Source organism: Macrobrachium rosenbergii, chromosome 44 (assembly GCF_040412425.1).
Source record: "Macrobrachium rosenbergii isolate ZJJX-2024 chromosome 44, ASM4041242v1, whole genome shotgun sequence".
Lineage (NCBI taxonomy): Eukaryota > Metazoa > Arthropoda > Malacostraca > Decapoda > Palaemonidae > Macrobrachium > Macrobrachium rosenbergii.
This window is the reverse complement of record NC_089784.1, coordinates 2,027,220-2,048,003: the sequence shown is the minus strand read 5'-3', so window position 1 is coordinate 2,048,003 and position 20,784 is coordinate 2,027,220. Positions and strand designations below refer to the sequence as shown.

The window sequence follows — 20,784 nt, the reverse complement described above, 5'->3', positions numbered from 1 at the left end:
TACATAAGTCCACGCCACGGCAACGGAGAGTCGGTACTTGGCAGGGGCATTAAAGTAGCAGTAGCGTACGAAGAAAATTGTTCCGTTAGTATTCAGTAACAGGATTTTGTGAAGAATCATAAAGACTTCAATAAGGCCGTTTCTTTTCCGGCGAGCCCATAAATTCCGATTTGCATAATCTTAATGTCAAAACTTTCGCAGAGTGCGTTTCCTCTCGGGGGGTAATTTCCATGCATTTATAAACTTTATCTCTTCCCATCAGTTGGACTATCTGCCTCCCGAGATTGAATTACAAATCTGTTACGAGAGTGTTTAATACCCATCAGAAATCATTCCTGTTTTGAGGAGGTTTCCCGAGTGAAACTCTTCTATTTTTACGCCGTTTTACCATCTCGTATGCTTTCATTTTAATTGGGAGAAATTTCCCAGGACAAATAAGAATAGGCTAGTTTGTTCGTGCATGAAAAACAAGAAGGTATCAATACTACTTGTTAAGTGGATATATCTGTAGTGTGTAATATACAAAATATTGTATCATCCATTCCTGTTTCATATTTTTTCTGCGTTGTAAAATGCGAGGTTCACGAAATTAAATTAATATAACTTCCTCCTGAATTATAGAAATGGCTTATCATAATAAGCCTTATTTATGACTGATATATTTAACATGAAATTTCTAATTAAGCAACGTTCACCTTGTATTTAGCCACCGTAGTAAAAATTAGCTGATTAAACTGGAAAACCATTAAGAAAAATAATTAGATAAAGAACTTATTTGAATAACTTGAATAATATATATATATATATATATATATATATATATATATATATATATATATATATATATATAGAATTGCTATTAATTACACTGTGTACAAAGCCATTATATTTTTGTTCAGAATCCAGTCACCTAATTTCCTTTTATCCTGCTAACGATCAACTTTGATGACGATCTGCAACAGCTTTTAATAGATTTTGTAACCATTATCCTTTCATTCGTAACTGGTTAATAAACATGTTTTGAAACTGTTTTTTTTACATCGATCGACTCGGTAACTGCGTATCCTTATATCATTCACGTTCACGACTTTTAAGTAACTCTTCCAACATCCATCGTAGTTCCTCGTTGAACGAGTCGATATCGTTCTCGGCTAGCACTTTGCTGGGCCTGCGTTCGATTCTCCGGCCGGCCAATGAAGAATCAGAGGAATTCATTTCTGGTGATAGAAATTCATTTCTCGGTATAATGTGGTTCGGATTCCACAACATTGAGCTGTAGGTCCCGTTGCTAGGTGACCAACTGGTTCTTAGCCGCGTAAAATGAGTCTAATCCTTCGGGCCAGCCCTAGGAGAGCTGTTAATCAGCTCAGTGGTCTGCTTAAACTAAGGTATACTTTTATAGCCATAGTAGTACAGCATCGTCAAGATACCCTGAATATTGACGCAGTGGTGAATGATTGGTGATGAAAAGGGTATTTTATTAATAACAGCGAACAGAGCTTGAGATAGGAACTGGAAAGGCCGTTATGTGCGAGACCTGAAGAACTATTTAAGAATTTAAAAAAACTGCTATTTTCATCACGAAATTAAATCTTTGGAACTCCCCATTATCCTGCTATATTAGCTTCTGTGTGTGTGTGTGTGTGTGTGTGTGTGTGTGTGTGTGTGTGTGTGTGTGTGTGTGTGTGTGTGTGTGTGTGCGCGCGCGCGCGCGTGCAACTAAAGTCTAATGAAAAATTTATCAAAGCTTTCTTCAACACCAGAAAACCTTCACAGAATTTTCTCAGTCCTGTTATACCAGTCTCTCTCTCTCTCTCTCTCTCTCTCTCTCTCTCTCTCTCTCTCTCTCTCTCTCTCTCTCTTCATGGGTGTTTGTGTATGGAAGTGAGCACAATCCGACGATGAATGCCTCAAGCTTCCTTACAAGTATAATAATTGCCTTATCTCAGTCATATTAAGGCATCATTTCTTTCTGTCTCTGTCTCTCTCTCTCTCTCTCTCTCTCTCTCTCTCTCTCGGGAAGTGCGGCGCGCGGCCCGATAAAATTCGGCTGCATACCCGGCCACATAAATTCCCCGCTAAATACGCCTCCGAAATCCCGGCCCAGCGAACCGGAATAAAAATCAGCCGGCGGGAGATCGCGACTAACAAGTCGATCCGAAAGCCGTAAATATCGTCACAATAGTAACCATTTGCGATAAACTACGGCGGCGCTGGAACGCCTTCCCGATCCATAAAACCCCGGCTGGAATATGATCGTTATTCCATTAAGCTCCGTCAAGCTGCATTTTCCATGCTCTTTCTGGATATTAATAAGGAGATAAGTGAGCGCCCCTGAACTCAAAAAGCTGCGTTAACTTTTACTGATGATGATGGTGATAGTGGCTGTCGGGTCGGGCGCCGCCAGCCTTCGCCCCCCCCCCTCCGCCCCAAGCCCCAACCGTCTTCAGGGTGTCTGGGAAAACTGTACTTCTGAGCGAAGCGCACAAGGGTTGTTGGAACAACCACATACCCCCTTTTGCTCCTCTCCCCCCGGCCCCCTCCAGGCAAAGATCTGCAGAGTATCTGGTAAAACCATCCTTACAGCTAAACACATATAGGTGTTAATAGTTGACTCGTGTCTCAACCCCAACCCCACACCCAACCCCAGACCAAAGGTCGACAGTGTTTGGAAAATCAACCTTATTTAATGAGTTAATACAGGTGTTATTAGAGAAGTAGCTCAACCCTTCCAAAGTCTACACAATTTTCAGGGAAAATTGTCCCTGTGGACGAACCTCATAGAGTTTTAACTACAAACCAGATTCCCCCAATTACCAACATCCTCCAGCCGAAGGTTTCCGCAGTCTTTGGGAAAACCATCCTTAAGGCTCTAGTTCACAGGGGTGTTTAATGCAAACCAACGACTCCCAACCAGTAAATGGCTGCATAGTGTTTGGGAAAGTCGTTCTTACGAATTGAGCTTACTGAGAAGGCATGCGCTATCTGTAAGACCACTTTATACAGGGTGTTCTATCAGCCAATCCGTTTTACTAATAGTTTTACTAATAGTTTAATTGGCTCGACATCCGAAATAAATGCACATAGTACACATTACCATGTCAACGAATCTTATAGTTCTTAAGCTGGCCATATCTCATATCAGTTCAATGGTATCGCTACACATCAAAATCAAATAATGTCGCATCGATCTTTGACTTCAATTATGCGCCCTATTTCTTGATTTCATAACCTTTAGTACACCTATTTTACTTTTTTAAAGTATTGCTACACACCAAAATCAAATAACGTCACATCGATCTTTGACTTCAATTACGCGCCCTATTTCTTGACTTCATAATCTTTAGTACACCAATTCTAATTTTTGAAATGAGGTTCGTTACAGAATTTTGGGGTGAATGAAGTACTAACCTACTAATTTTTTTTAAGCATTTAGTACACCTATTTTATTTTTTGAAATGAGGTTCGTTACAGAATTTCGGGGTGATTATGAAGTACTAACCTACTAACTTTTTTTTTTTAAGCCTCTTTATCTCAATGACTAAAGCATTAAAGTCATACAGTGGTAATCATCTGGAAAAGACATACGAGAGCGAAGCGGGTGTTCGTGAATAGCTCATCAAAAAAATTCCAGGAAGCTGTCATTAGTACAAGAAAAATTGTCAAATAACTGTATCGTAGGCAAACATTTAACTTGCTCCAATTAGGCCTTCTGAGAATTCCGTATGATGTTATGCTCAATCCATTAATTCCTTCGTATGTAAAATACTCTTTCCCCATTCTGCTACCTAAACAGACGAACGGCAAACATGATATAATTGAAATTACGATTCGCTTGTTAAAATTAATTAGAAGTCTTGTAAATGCAAACGGACATTCATAACTATCGGACATGTAAATTGGGGAAAACTGCGATGATACTAATCGCATGTAGTTTTGAAAAGAAAAACAATAAATGTACTTGTTTAAATACCAACGAAAAAAACATATACCACCTCATTTTAGGACACGTATTGATAACGAAAAATAATAATAAAAAACATAACAATATATTATCTAAGATTAACGATAATCAGTTGGCAAATTACATTCACTCTAGTCTTGGTATCTATATTGTACATCTTTGAGCGAGTACCTATGGTTGCCCCATTGTATTAAAGTAATATCTTCTACCAGCAACCCAAGGTGTGTGTGTGTGTGTGTGTCTATATATATATATATATATATATATATATATATATATATATATATATATGTATGTATGTGTATGTATGTATGTATGTATGTATATATATATATATATATATATATATATATATATATATATATATATATATATACTTCAACAGTTTTTTACTTCGCTGTAATTATTTTATATTCAAAGGAGTGCAGTTACACAGTACGTCTATATGGTGATTCGATTTATAGACCTTACAGTAACGCTGTTAACTAAGTTATATTTTTTGCCAGAATACTGTCTGTGTAAGTTAACAAAACCAATCAAAATGAGCTTTAGAAGGAATTACAAATGGAAATTAATGTCAATTTTAGTATCACAGTGACTGCTGGCAGTATCCGACAATGAAAAAAAAAATTTAGAACTCTTAACTAAGCGATGGAATATTACAATAAATAAATAAAATTCAGATATTAATGTCACATTACTATTAAACAGTTGTCCATGTACATAAAATATATTTTCCTGAATTAAGTAGTTACAGGATGGTGTACGATTGTAAATACTACCAAATTACAGTAAAGCAAAGCATAACTGTCTCTAAGAATGGCTGAAACTTGTAATTTCACTGTTACAGTTATCCCCGTCAAGGCTATGTTTTTGCACAAGTTGTTTGTGGTTTTTGGGGAAATTTCAATAAAAGTGGCTGTCGTGATTGGCAGCAAGATTAGATTTTGGGGAAGACAGTGATTTAGATTCTGGGGAGGAGGGACCTCTACCAGAGTGAATTTTTCAACCATGGCGATGGTTTATAATCTTTGGAAACACATTATTATTATTATTATTATTATTTATTATTATTATTATTATTATTATTATTATTATTATTATTATCAGTAGTAGTAGTAGTAGTAGTAGTAGTAGTAGTAGTAGTAGTAGTAGTAGCATGGGTTAGGAAAATGTGGAAGATAGAAGAAAAGCATTAAAAAGTCAGGTCCTTTACAATCACTGCAACATTCTCCAGCGTTTTGGAATTTTTTTTTCCTTCCCTAGAGAGAATGAATATAATACAAGGTAGTGAATTAGGTATCATTTATATGCTGGGCACATAGTCCCACGAGAATTGTGTCGTATTCTTTGGTGGTTAAAAAAGCTACCCATATTATCATCGGCAACACCAACAGCAACGTTTATGTAGGCTTGGAGAGGTATGGCAGGATGGGTCAATACGGAAAGTATCTAGATTTCTACACGTAAATAACTCGTATTTATCATTTCTGTAACAGCATATCCATTTGTTGACTTGGTCTAGTTTAATGAAGGGTTAAATGTCACTAGATTATTCCCACAATGTCAAGAATGCTATTCTGTCACGAAAACGTACCGATATTCTTCTTCTTCTTCTTCTTCTTCTTCTTCTTCTTCTTCTTCTTCTTCTTCTTCTTCTTCTTCTTCTTCTTTTAAAGTGCCTTTTCCCATTTTTTGTATGGGGTAAGCACGATGCCTTCTTTTTTGAAGGACTCTGATTTGGCTTTGGGGTAGACCTACCTCCCATATAAAGCAAATTACTATTTCTAATTTGTTGGCGAAGCCACGCAGTTTTTGGTGGAATAGTACCTCAATAACATATATTTCAACGTTCTCCCAAGTTCTTGTTTCTAAGAGAAATGACTATGACTTGCTTTTTTTTTAAAGGAGGCACTGAAGAGCTATTTAAATATTCTCTCTCTTCATCCAAGTGCTTAGGCTTACACAGTTTGTGCACTCTTAAGAACACGCCTACTAAAATATTCCCTTTACCACTGCTAGACGAGACATAATGAATGTAAGAATTTGTGTACTTCTCTATTCCGAGTACTTTGGTCTCGAAGCCTACGTAAAGCTTTCTTTACCAAAGGGAAGGGGAGACACTGGTTTTAATCTTATTCTGAACAGAAATTAATGAACGTTTTTTGTGAATTTAGTAAAAAAAAATAAGACCGTCCTAATTTATCTATTTATCCATGCCTAATACGACACGATATATATATATATATATATATATATATATATATATATATATATATATATATATATATATATATATATATATATATTACTCGGAAGAAGTGACGCTTCGTAAAATTACATGAACAGATTAGCTAACATAGAAGAAAGGCACCAACTCTAAAAAACAAACATTCAAAGGGCTCTTTCTAACATAATGACTTCTAAGATGAATCGTACACTTAGATCACGAAGGTGCTTAGGAACCCATTTTATCCTATATTTGGGAGGACATATACAGAATAATATTATGGCATGAATTAGAAACACATAAAACGGCTTCTATATTACGCTATAAAAACTAACCGAGCTGGATCCATGCTGTTAAGAATATCGTCAAAAACGCTTAAAAATCTGCGGAAATCCAAGACTAGGAATGGACGTTGAGGTACGTTTAACAATACTAAAAACAGCACACTACTTGCAGCAATTATTAATATTCACGTTCAAAGCAGCGGTGATCTGGAATGTAAGTTAAATCTATAAAGCATCATACAATACCTCATTATCATGACAAAAAGAGCCCAAAACGAATATACCTAAATACGGGTTCAAGACCAAATTTGCAGCAGCTTCAGGAACCGCTGGAAGGAGGCCGATTACCCTGTTAACACTGCAATCTGCAGTCCTACTGCTTTTTGGTAAAAGGAACAGAAAGAACCAATATTACAACGACCGAAAAGAAACATTTCTGAATTGGCGAGCAAAAGGTGCAATTTATAAATTACTTTTCTTTTACCGTCCCTTAAAAAAAGTGAACACATTTTAAATCTATTCAGGATGACAGACGTTTAGATGGGAGTCCTCACCGATTTAGTTCCTCAGGCATTACGAGAAGAGCCAAGTGGGAACTAACAAATATCACACAACCGTATGAAGTGACCCGAACTAACGGGTCATAAATCAGAATTTCCTGATGCACTGTGCAATGGAGTTACAGAGATTTCAAGAGTGGTCATCAGGGGATCATTAATCACTTTTGAATTGTTGGTGATAAAGGAGCCAATTAACATCAGTCTGAATGCAATCGAGTTCGTTTTCAGAGCTTTTTTAATGCTTCTCTTGTTTGTTATTGTGTGTGGAAATTAATGCCTATCAGGCTTCTTCCATATGAATGTTTATAATAGGAATAATTTCGTCAACTTCACTCGTTAAAATTTGTTTGAATTATTCTGACATCAGAATACGGGGAAATTCCGCTATCATTTAATGATAACTATTCCAAAGGCTTAAATCATGCCGTGGTCTGATCACCTTACCTGACTTTCACGTAACCAAGATTGATTTAAAATAATGTTATACATTCTATAAACAACGGCCCCCCGCCCCCGTAAGCGTAAACAAAGCACCGCCTTATTTCCACTTATTACAATGTACTGTAAGGATACTTTAAACGTTTACTTATATATATTATCGACATACGCAATGAACATGAATTTTTAACCATCCGTAGAAAAATTCCACATCATTTTATTATGACAAATTCTGTAATGTTTTTTTAAACGCTTTAACGGTCTTCTGGTGTAGACTAACTGGCTTATGCCGACGCGGGCACTTGCCCTTACGTAACATGGACCCCCAAACTCCTGTCTAACCGTCGCCGGCGACATGCACTTCGATCCAGTCCCGCCAGATATCCACTGAAGGTTATCTCTTATAAAAAAAAAAAAACTATATCTCTCTCGGCTATTTTGGAAGCACGGCGCAAATATATATGCGACGGCGACACGTATCACTTATTAATATTTTTATCGAACATTAACTTTATCTTTTCCTCGGAGGCCGTATTTCTTTCTGTTTATTTCCCGGGGTCTCAGCGCGGCTTTTAAAAATCCCCCCCGTAGCGCCTCATAGCTCATATTTCCCTACGACGTATTCCAATATTGGGCCTGTTAAATTCTCAACTTTAGTGTCTCATAATACTGGCTGTTTTCGCGGGATGCTGCAGACGGGAATCTGTGAGAGAGAGAGAGAGAGAGAGAGAGAGAGAGAGAGAGAGAGAGAGAGAGAGAGAGAGAGAGAGAATTATCGAAGAAGTAAAATTAATGAGGAAAAGTATTCACGTTAACCCGATTTCACTTTCACTTTTCCATTTTCCACATTTCTTGCACTTGGATCTTAAGGCTTTGTAGTGACTGGCATATCCAAAATTCGCGAAGAATTCAAGAAGTTAATTAAGAGGGCAGTGTGGCTATCACAATTACATATGTATCTGGTAAAAAGTGACCAGTAGATTCTATATATATATATATATATATATATATATATATATATATATATATATATATATATATATATATATATATATATATATATATACACACACACAAAGAACAGACAATATTTATGAATAGCTGCAAATTTATCTAAATTTTCAAAGAAAATAGAACCTGCAACGCTTTACAGAAAACGTTGATCACCCTCTAAACAAAGAATGGTGTAAGAAAAGAAAATCGCATCAGCTTTTTCCCGACAGATGGTTGGACTTTGATTCAAAAATTAATGTATTTTACCCGTGATGAACATATTCTAACTAAGAGTTAACGTTTTTCTTTCATGCCAAGTTTCCTATAATACAAATATTCCTATTTTGAACATTAAAATATAAATATTGGGTCTCTAAGCCACTTTCCTCTTTTTTATACAACTATCTCAACTAAGATAGCAAGTACCCCATGAAGAACGTTTATATTAACATATGTTGCATCAATATGGTAGAGCCATGTATGCAAGAATTCATTAAAGTTTCAAGAAACTTCAATTTTACAGTTCTTTCACAATAAAAATTTCCAACCCGATCATTCAACATCATTTAAGGAGGCATCCTTTGTTTTTCTTAACTTCTAAACCTTGGCATTCTCAGAAAAGTTTTGTTTCCCATTTGTTATATTTTAACAGTTGTTTGTCAAGTTAAATCTTTTATTCAATTCTTCATCGTGGTCCAGAGAGAGAGAGAGAGAGAGAGAGAGAGAGAGAGAGAGAGAGAGAGAGAGAGAGAGAGAGAGAGAGAGAGAGAGCTACCTCTTATTTTTCTAAACATCCAAATCATTTAATATTTCCATGGAATATTCGTTTCACTTCCAATTTCCCCCAAACTCCAAATTTCAATCGGTTCTTCAACGAAACCTTGAGAAGGGAGAGAGAGAGAGAGAGAGAGAGAGAGAGAGAGAGAGAGAGAGAGAGAGAGAGAGAGAGAGAGAGAGAGAGAGAGAGCTACCTCTTATTTTTCTAAACATCTAAATCATTTAATATTTCTATGGAAATATTCGTTTCACTTCCAATTTCACCAATCCCCAAATTTCAATCGATTCTTCAACGAAACCTTGAGAAGGAGAGAGAGAGAGAGAGAGAGAGAGAGAGAGAGAGAGAGAGAGAGAGAGAGAGAGAGAGGGGCACCACATTTTCCTTTTAACAACTGATCTGAAATTTCCATAGAAAATTTAGTTCCCTACTTTCCCTCAAAAAGTCTCAATTTCTTATCCGACACAGGAACGCCATTATCGTAATCTTCCCTTTCCCATACATTATCAGCGGAATCCTTACCATAAAACTCAGGGACGTTCCAGCGTGTGCCATTCTTTCAGTTTGATATTACCCCAGTAAAAAATAATAATGACATTTTAATCAACGCACGTTACGACCTTATATTTCGTTATGAGCTAGGAGTAAATTATTATGGGTAGGTTTTTTAATGTAAATGTATAATGTATATAAGTTTGATTTTCCTGCAATTTTAAATTTACTGAAAATATACACGGGACCATCGAGGTTTTAAAATATAATAATTCTCATTAGAAGCTTCACGTCAATAAAATAATAGACACGCACAATATATAAACATATATATATATATATATATATATATATATATATATATATATATATATGTGTGTGTGTGTGTGTGTGTGTGTGTGTGTGTGTGTATGTGTGTGTGTAAATCTACTGGTCAATTTTACCAGAGCCATATGTAATTTTAATAGCCATAATTCGAGAAGTTAAGAGGGCATTGTGGCTATTGCACACACACACACACACAAACACACACACACACACACACACACACACACACACACACACACACATATATATATATATATATATATATATATATATATATATATATATTAATTATAAATCTTTGTTAATTATTTCTTTTATTTCTTTGTGCCGTCGTGCTAGTTTACAGAGATGAAAAGCTAGAGAGATAATTGTATTCATTTAAGATTTTCGAAATTACTGATGTCTTTTCAGGGATGTGAATAGATCCAGTTTTCTAACCTGCCTGAGACATGTTTTTTTATGAATGAAAGTATATTCCATTTCTGGCTTCTCGTTGTGTTTAATAATAGTTTTTTTTTGTTTGGTCATATGCATGGTGGTAATTTTCCACACTTTTTTGTTTTGAGTATTAAATTCAACAATAAACCACATTTGGGAAAAAAAATAAAAGTTACGCAAAATTCAATTACTTCTATGATTAATAACTTTATTTCATAACTGGATAAAAAGAGAAAAAGTGAAATTGAAAACTAAATCGACAAACAACGCAATAGAAGCACTTCGAACGTTAAACCTAATGATCTGAAATCCTTCATTAAACTTCGCAACCTCATTCAGCATTCACTGAATGTCATTCTAATGAATAGCGCCTTCACGTATATCAAGAAGAATGCCATTAATTCTAAACCCCTCTGATTATGACCGCCGACGAGTAATATCAACACGTGTAAATTACATTAATAAGAGCATTGCATATTCCTCTGGCTGTACACAGTCACACATTCTCCAGACCCCAGTGGGGGGCAGGGGGGGGCCTTGGGCTTGCATCCCCCCTCCCCCTCGCCCCACCACCAACCTCCTTTACGAGTTATATTACAATGTCAAAGACGAACACGTGTCCGGGAGGAAGAGATAATTAATTGAGAAGGTATGTCTGGATTCCAGCGCCTGGAAAGGTAATGGGAGACGAGCCGCGATGCCTAAATTACGGATCTGCAGGCGAGGCCGGTTGATGATGATCGTTCCATATTGCCATGCGGCAGGATACGAAAAACTGAGAGTCCCGGGCGGCCGCCTTTATTGCAATTTACTCCTGGGGTCGAATGTCACTGGCGACGATATATAAGCTGTTCGGTATCTTATTCTAAACTCTTTTGTTTGTGTTTATTCTCTCCTGTGACCAAGAAGAGGAATGTTCAAAATCTTTATTTTACTGAAAGTTATGTGTTTTCTGACTGGTCCCTCTAAATTACATCCAGTGAAAGAATAATGCCACAGTCTTATGCTTCAGTATTTGAATCACTTATCCTTAAATCTGAGAGAGAGAGAGAGAGAGAGAGAGAGAGAGAGAGAGAGAGAGAGAGAGAGAGAGAGAGAGCTTTCGACTCTGAACGCTGACTCGGAATTCATTTGTAATGGCTTTATTAAATTCTTTCCTACGTGCGTAACATAGAGTGGGGTTAAAGTATAACAAAAAAAATGTAAAAATTAGGACATAATTATAAAAAAGAAAGGTCTCACAGTTCATTTTAGAAGATGTTAAAAGCTTAAAATTCTCACGAAAATATTTATTACTTTGCTACTGAAGTAATTCAATGTCGAGTTTCATGAAGTTCACTTATTAGTCATTGTAGTTACAAGTGTCTCGCTTTAATGGCGATATCTTTTTCTCAAGAATCAAATAATGTCAAAGTGGCTCTAGAACTATTAATCAAGCACTGTAAGAAAATCTCTGAGGAGGGGAAATAGTGTATCTAACACATCACATTGATGCGATATACTACTAAGACTGGATTTATTTAGTTTTCCTTTTGACAGCTCACCCCGTGGTTAAGACCAAAACGCCTTATAGCCGTTTTTGCATAAAACAGAACATGTCAGAAATGTGAAGGTTTAAAGCCGGAGATACATTTATAGATAATTGAGGAATTACTTATTGTTACGTTGATGTAATCGCAGACAGTTTTATTCATTGATCTTTCATCTTTTAGTCCACAAATTCACGAGGGCGACACGCAGGAAAAATTATTTAATAAGTAAATATTACGAGGACAGAAAAGAGAGAAAGCTAGACCCTTATAGCTAAAAAATAATGTCTATCATCTTGTAATATATTTTTCCCATTTGTGTGAATTACATTCTCGGAAAGCTTTTTTAGTAAATTAATGACCCCGGTTTTTTTATTTACCGTATTCTATTATTCTATTCTACATTCTATGAGATCAGCTTGTAATATATTTCTCCCATTTATGTGAATTATATTCTCGGAAAGCTTCTTTTAGCAAATTAATGACCCCTTGGCTTGGTTCATGTAAACGATTGCGCATTAGGAATTACCTCATAGAAAATAACTGACAGATGTAAAAGTGGAGCATAAACGAGCCCATTATAGAACAGAATTGCGCAATTTACGTCATAACAGTGGGTTCGTTTCATCACTGCGCTCTGGTGTTGGCGTACGAAGAGAATATGAAACTAAGGATATTCAGCTAATGGCCCGATTTCGTTGCCATTTTTGGTTCTGTGGTATTCTCTAAAAATCTTACGCGACTATTGAGCAATCGAACTGAGTAACGTTCTACCTGGCCAGATCTTGAATTAAAGTTGTTTGTAGTTTTTTTCTTTATTTAAAACATTTAAATGAGATTAATTTGATACACAATGTACATTGTCCGGGGTAAGTGTAATACGTGTACATGTGAATTTTATTACGCTTTTAATGGTTGAGCATTGAACGTAATAATTTTTTTATCTATGTGAAGAAACAATCTGTTAACACGGATTTCACTTGGAATAATAAGAAGGTAACATGGCATATTAATTTAAAATATTTTAATTACGCATTACATAAAAAAAAACTACAAAAAAGTTATAAGCAACTAAAATTAGCAAACAATCACTTTGCGGTTAAAAAAATAGTTTTCACTATTATTTCATGCACAAACAGTTTAAGAATTAAGCACTATTTTACCGCAAAAAACATGGCCTTCTTGCGGCGAAAGTTTTTCATAAGTGACAAAGACAAAATTAAGAACAAAGTAATAACAGTTCACTGGGATAACAGGTGTTTGATGTTTGTTTACCAACAGAATTATCACTTCCTTATGACAGGTATTTTTTACCAATAAAACTGTCACAGGAACGTACAAAATAGTTCGTTATACACCTGACTTCGTAATAAAGGATCCGGTACATACCTACAATTTTAAGTTCATTTGAAGTGGGACCGGGATTGCACTTCCATTCGTCATAAGCCTGAATTCGTTACAAGCCTGTACGTTATAAACGAACTTCACTGTATGTATGCATATATATATATATATATATATATATATATATATATATATATATATATATATATATATATATATATATATATAAACAGTGCTTCCTATAATCAAACCATTTATGACTGCCCCTGATTTTGTTCTTCACAGTTTCTTCATCTTTCCCCTCTTGCTAAAAGCCCTCTCTCTCTCTCTCTCTCTCTCTCTCTCTCTCTCTCTCTCTCTCTCTCTCTCTCTCTCTCTGCTCCCTCAGAGCCAAGGGTCAATGATGATTAATCTAGATACCAGGAAGAATCTCAATCTCTCTCTCTTTCCCATCCTATTTATCCTAACCCCTCTTTCTATCGTATCATTTCGTGGTCAGATATTTGACTTGTCTTGATTTCTTTCAGTTATAATTGTATACACTGTTTTACTTTTAAGAATTCGGGCTGTTTAAATTTAATCATGCATCGTGCAATTTTTTTTTAATATTCATTTATCAATATCTTTCTTTTCCTCCATCTGATGCAGGTTTACCCAAGTCATACATCACATTTCACAGGAATAAACCAAACGCATCGCATTACTTTTTCATTTCATTCGACTATCCGTGTTTGTTCTTTGTCTTTCATTTGTAGTTGAAATTAGGGGTGCCCTTTCTCTGTGACCCTCGTTCCCTTAGCATTATTTAATTTCCCCTTCCCTCCCTTCCTGGAATAGAATGGCAGGCTAATTTTCTCTTCTCGCGTAAGGCCTCGCTCTCCCCTTTCTCTTTTTTTTTTTGGTGCTGTGATTATTCTCCATAGGCCTAATGCGTCCGCAAGAGAATACAATTTCCAGGGATACAATCGGTATGAGTTGTTTGAAGTCTATACTGAGAGAGAGAGATCTAATTATCATCAGAGCCCAATTAACAAACCGTCTGAAATGGTTTCATTTAATATTTTCCGTTTCCATTTCACAACATCTCATCTCTCTCTCTCTCTCTCTCTCTCTCTCTCTCTCTCTCTCTCTCTCTCTCTCTCTCTCTCTCCCTTCCAAACAGTGTACCCTTCAAAGTGCCTTCAAGGGAACATTATAGACAACATTGTGGTTTCTCTGTAACTTCACTACTTTGTTCCATAACTTTCTTCTGTTCTACTTTTATTTTGTAACTTCACTACTTTGTTCCATAACTTTCATCTGTTCTACTTTCTTTTCTATTTCCTCTTGGCTGTCCAGCTTCTTTCTCTTCACCTTGCACCAGTTTTTGACATTCACTTAAAGACAAATCCTTCTGTCCTGCCCTTCACAGTTGAGAAAACGAATGATAACTGACTGGGTAATTACTATAATATGCATATGCATACATATATACATATACTATAATGTGCATATGTAGGTAATACACACACATATATGTATATATATATATATTATATACTAGCTGACCATCCCGGAGCTGCCCAGGAAAACTCTGAATGACAACCAATAAACTCTCTCTCTCTCTCTCTCTCTCTCTCTCTCTCTCTCTCTCTCTCTCTCTCTCTCTCTCTCTCTCTCTCTCTCTCTCTTTCCTGTAAGGTAGTTGTTTCAGTTACATTGCCCACACCTTTGACATTTATATTTCCCCATTTCTCGCCCTCAATTCCTATCGGGGCTGAACTTGGACTTAAAGGGCATCCGGAATGTCAATACTCATCTCAGCATCCTCAAAAACTATGGATTAGACACTAATATCTGTCGTTTTCAGTTATTTTTACATGTCACCCCCTTTTTAAACCCCCTTCCTACTGGAGCTGAACTTGGATTTAAAGGGCATTGGAAGTGTCACTATTCATCTCAGTGACCTCAAAAATTGTGGATTAGACACTAATATCTGTCATTTTCAGTTATTTTTATCACCCCCTTCCCACCCTTCTCATCCCCCTGTCCCATCGTGGATGTACTTGGACTTAAAGGGCATCAGGAGTGTCACTATACATCTCAGCGACCTGAAAAACTACGGATTAGACACTAATATCTGCCATTTTCGGTTATTTTTACATGCTACCCCCTTCCCACCCCTTCTCATCTCCCCTTCTTCCTATTGAGGCTGAACTTGGACTTAAAGGGCATCAGGAATGTCACTATTCATCTCAGCATCCTCAAAAACTATGGATTAGACACTAATATCTGTCGTTTTCAGTTATTTTTAACCTGCCTTCCTATTGGAGCTTAACTTTCTCCGGTGCTAAAATAAAAACATCCAAACCCATTTCTGCATCTGATCCTACTCCAAATTTTAAAAAATTAAACTGAAATCCATCTGTAGAGAACTAAGATGTAACACGAATTTCAAACCTTTTTGTCATTTTTGCCAGACAGACACTCGGACAGTGATAGAGTGACAATTAAATAAAGAGAAGAACAAGAACCAGTTTCTTAACACATGATATGAGGTACTTCACCAAAAAAAATTTAAGAGAACCTGGTTGATAAGATTCTGGCAGAACAGGTATGAATCATCCTGTATACCATACACATATCTACTATCACTGTTTTTGCACAATTCAACGGCTATACGGTTTTTCGAAAATTTAATTTCCTGTCAATGAAAAATTCAATAACGGGTTTAATTATACAAGAGTAGAGAGAATATGATGTGTGTCAGCTAAAGTTTTTTAAATCAACCAATTGCGTACGATATGACAGTTGAAATAATTATTCATCTGTACATAATTCAGAGTCAGCTTATTCAAAATTACATTATCATAGAGAAGACGATGCAGAAATAGGAGGCAAAACGGAAAATAATGATTTCATCCTTACAACAATAAACTTGCCGGAAAACACCAGAAAAAATTCAACCCAGACCATTTAGTTAATACTATTCCTATGCTAACGACGCAAATAGCATACTAAAAACACCACCATTAGGATGTCTCTGGAACAAAGGCATATGAACGTTTCATTCAAAATTTTCAATAAAGTGGACAATGCTATGCTAGCCCATAAGAAATAAATAAAATAAATAAAAGGGACATATTTTTCGTCTCTCCTTTTATATATATATATATATATATATATATATATATATACATATATATATATATATATATATATATATATATATATATATATATATATATATAATATTAAATGAATCATAACAATGCAAGTGCTCTTGCAACAGTTTCATAAAAGTGCAATGTTTTCCTGCTACTTACAACCATTTTCACACAGATAGCGTTCTCTGTCTCTCTCTCTCTCTCTTTCTTATCTATATATATATATATATATATATATATATATATATATATATATATATATATACATATATATATATATATATATAAATATATATATATATATATATATATATATATATATATATATATATATATATATATATATATATATATAATATATGAAAATATGAGAAAATTATATCTCACCAACACAGAAAATAATTTCACTCCATTACAAAAATATCATATGACAAAAACTAGGCATTCACCTTCCGCCTCACACTGTTTAAACCGAGAGAAATAATTCGAATTTCCATGCAAAAATTATGGCCCCGGAAAACTAAGTTACGGCGGCTTAGGGATGGAGGATGTTTACTGCTCAGAGGGTGAAGTGGAACACTTAACGCATTCTGTTGTTCTGTCCCCTTTCTTCAAACTGTTGACAGACAGACATAATGCTCAAGTTTGTAAGAACGTATACCTTCCGGCTGGGAAGCTCAGCTCTAAACAAGATGAAAAAGAAAACGTTACGTTTTTGCTGTCAGCGACTCCACCGTGAGCCAGCACAAGGAATTATATGCATGGAGGCACAACTGTTGTTTCTGCTGTGTCTCTGACGTAAATCAAAATATTACATATATGCCCTAAAATTCTATTTCATTTTTTGTAATGAGATTTAATTCTCTTATTTTTCTATTTCACTTTCTGTGGCAACGATTACAGTAATGACTTCTTTTCACTGACTGATACTGGAAACGTTAAGGCTCTTATCATTCAGATAAATAAAGATATAAACCATTCATCAATCATTCAACTCGATATAAAAATCAATTTCTTTATAATAGAAAATGTTATGTGTGCTGAAGGTGACTTACCCTATCAGCGTCGCAATATCTGCAGTTAAGGGCCTTATTGGTTCTTTGAAAAAAATATTTGCTTCTTTGCAAACGATCATATCCCGAATCACATCCCCCACCTACAAAATAGCCAAGACCCTGAACGACATAATTACCCTATACATACCGATGAAATCCATTCATCAGCAAAGGAATTCATAGACATCTTGAACACTAAAACCCCAACCAAAGAAATCGTATCAGCGGACGTCGAAGTCTCGTTTAATAACATGCCAGTACACACCACCATAAACGTAATCCTCAACCACAAGTACCGTTCACAAGCAACCCCACCACAAATCCAAGGAAAGACCATAAGGAGCATGCTCGATGCATTCCCAAAAAGAGACACCATTTTACTCCCACAAATGAGACTTACTCTGCCAAGTAGATGGTGTAGCTATGGGTTCCCCACTAGGTGTTCTCATGGCGAACGCGTACATGGCCAATTTAGAAGACACCGTATTCGGTAACCATGAAAAACCGGAATTCTATGCAAGATACAGTGACGACATTTTCATCGCAATAAACAACAAACAAGATACACAGACTGAAAGACATCTTTACAGAAAAATCGGAGATAAATTTCACCACAGTACACAGCACAGACCAAAAACTACCATTCTAGATGTACTGCCGGGTCTCGATCCCTCGACATGGTACCTTCGGCTCAATGGTTTGACCTTCGAATGGAGTCGTTGGAAGGTACTGTGAGTCGAGGAATCGAGACCCGGCGGTACCGATCCATTTATCACTTAAAAAATTCCCCTTCGGTGATAATTCCCCATCGGGGGTATTCCCGAAGTAGCGTGAATTGGATATCAAGTGACAATTGTACCTTCATGTATGTATGAGTGTGGGTGTATATATATATATATATATATATATATATATATATATATATATATATATATATATATATATATATATATACATACACAGTATATATATTCACAATCGTCTTTATACACTTTAAGAGGATTAACCTGGGAAACGTAGTTAGCATATCAGCAAGTATTTTGGATAAAGCTACCAGTTTAATAGGGTGATTGGCCAAATGCAGTATAACAGCCCCCATTTGTTTCAAAATTAAACCTTACATACTGATGTCACTTTTATATACGAGCCGCCTGGAATGCAAAGCATAAGTGTACTACCCTTAATATTTTAAAATATGCCGTAATTGCTTCATATATGTATAAGGAATCTGGACAACGAAAATCAAGGCTAATAAAAAGTAATTAAATTTCGGTATGTAGATGATTAAACATTCCCGAGAATAATTATCAGAATTTTTTAAAACGAAAAAAAAATATGTAACAATGACTCAACGACATTTTTACCTACAAGTGTTTCCTTATTATCATTCAACAGATGTGATCAACTTTCTAAAATCACAGTTGATGAGAAATGCTTTGAATACACGGGAAAATCATCGGTTAAAAGAAAATCTTTTTAAATGGCGAGAAAAACTTTTAAGAGGGATGAAGGACAGAGGTTTATGTAACTCATTATTCTGAAACTATCTTAACTTTCTCTTTTAAGGATTAATGATCTGAGGCCGTCGCCGGAATATCTTCAATGTGGCCTTACAATACTTCATTAGAACCCCAACACAAACTCACGCAAAACTAAGCATAAACTTCTCTAACGAACTTACAAACTTTTTCCTCGTTGTTTACGGAATGTTTTTTTTTTTTTTTCCTCTCTACAAACTTAAACAAGTTCCTCTCCTCCTTACAAGAAGGGAACTTTTATTCTCGAACGTGTTTTTTTTTTTATGTTTTCTACGCCATCTTCAAAAGACAGTCATCTGTATGATAACTTCTTCGCTCTTTCTATTTACTTTCTATTTACTATGGCGTTCAATAGACTGTCGAAAGTCTATGGGTTAGAGTTATTACAAATGAACAGTGAATATTTGTAGTAATAATATTTGTTTCGAAAGTTAATGGGTCAGAGTTATTCCAAATTAACTATGAGTAATAGTAAAAATAATAATACCAATAACAATCTTAGGTACCCAAGGTCTCTTATCTGTTTAAAAGAAAAAAGCATAGTTTTTAACACACTTTTATTAAAATGCACTAAAAAGTACAAAAAAAAACCTGGTGTGCCTAAAAAACTTAATTTCTACTTTTTAGTGCATTTTAATAAGAGCATTTAAAGAAAAAAATATCTGTTTTTAGTTTATACTTTTTAGTCTTGACAGAAATTGCAACCGATTTATAATTGTAGCGAACGAAACTGAACGTGATATTCTACAAGACCCTGTCGAGCCAAAGTTGGTGTGAAAAAATCCGTAGAGTTATTCACTTATGCTATCGAGTCAAAGAAGGTAAGAAAAATCCGAAGTTATTCACTTCATACAAATCCTGAGATACAGGGAGAGGTCACTGTACCTACTGACCATGTAAGGTTGTATCGTCACCAGGACTGAGTAACCATGCAAAATTTCGAGTCCACTGGACGAAGTGAATACGTCCAAAATTGAGATCCAAGATTTGATACAAACAGACAAACAGACAAAAAAAAAGCAAGCTAAATAAAAACGTATAAAAAACAGTAAATAACAGACTTGGTTCGAAATAAAGCACATAACCTTGACTGAAGGCTGGCATGCCAATGTACATATCGATAAAAACGAGATAACATACCTGCAGGAGTTACCTTTATAAAAACATGTAAATTTACCTCTTCACAAAAAAATTACACAATTTAAAACTATAAAAACAAATAAAAAATGTTCAGTACTTACCCAGAGTAGAATCCGCTGCAGACATTCAAAGCAAAAAGATCCGATCGACTACGCCTTTGATGTCTGGATGAAGTCCATCCTTCATTTTGAAGTCCATCCTTCATTTTGAAGTCCATCCTTCAGAAGTCTATCCTTCATTTCTAGGTTGTACTCAGCCTGGTGGAAGATGAGGCTACAATGAGTGCCGAATGAGATAGATTTAATATTCTTTTGATTAGAATAACAAAAGTCTCTTGGCAATTTTACCCTTCTGTAAATTTCATTTCTATATTTTAGTGTAGTAATGAGGAGCCGGTAAGCCTCTCTCTTTCTCTCCTTTTATATTCATCATTCAACCTTTGCCTTTAATCTTGCGTTAATAATTAGAATAAACAACGAATTACAGTGTAAAAAACGAAAGTCGATTATTTTTTTCGGACATACAAGCAAA

At 35.5% G+C, this 20,784-nt stretch overlaps 1 protein-coding gene across 1 annotated transcript in view; it reads right to left on the bottom strand.

The window, feature by feature from the left end:
• Positions 1-20,784, bottom strand: part of LOC136829259 (nephrin-like) — a 540,754-nt gene that overhangs the window by 278,477 nt on the left and 241,493 nt on the right. The window contains exon 5 of the mRNA XM_067087602.1: positions 20,355-20,510. Coding sequence (XP_066943703.1) covers positions 20,355-20,379 — 25 coding nt within the window. The 5' untranslated portion in view covers positions 20,380-20,510. The remainder of the gene's footprint in view (positions 1-20,354; positions 20,511-20,784) is intronic.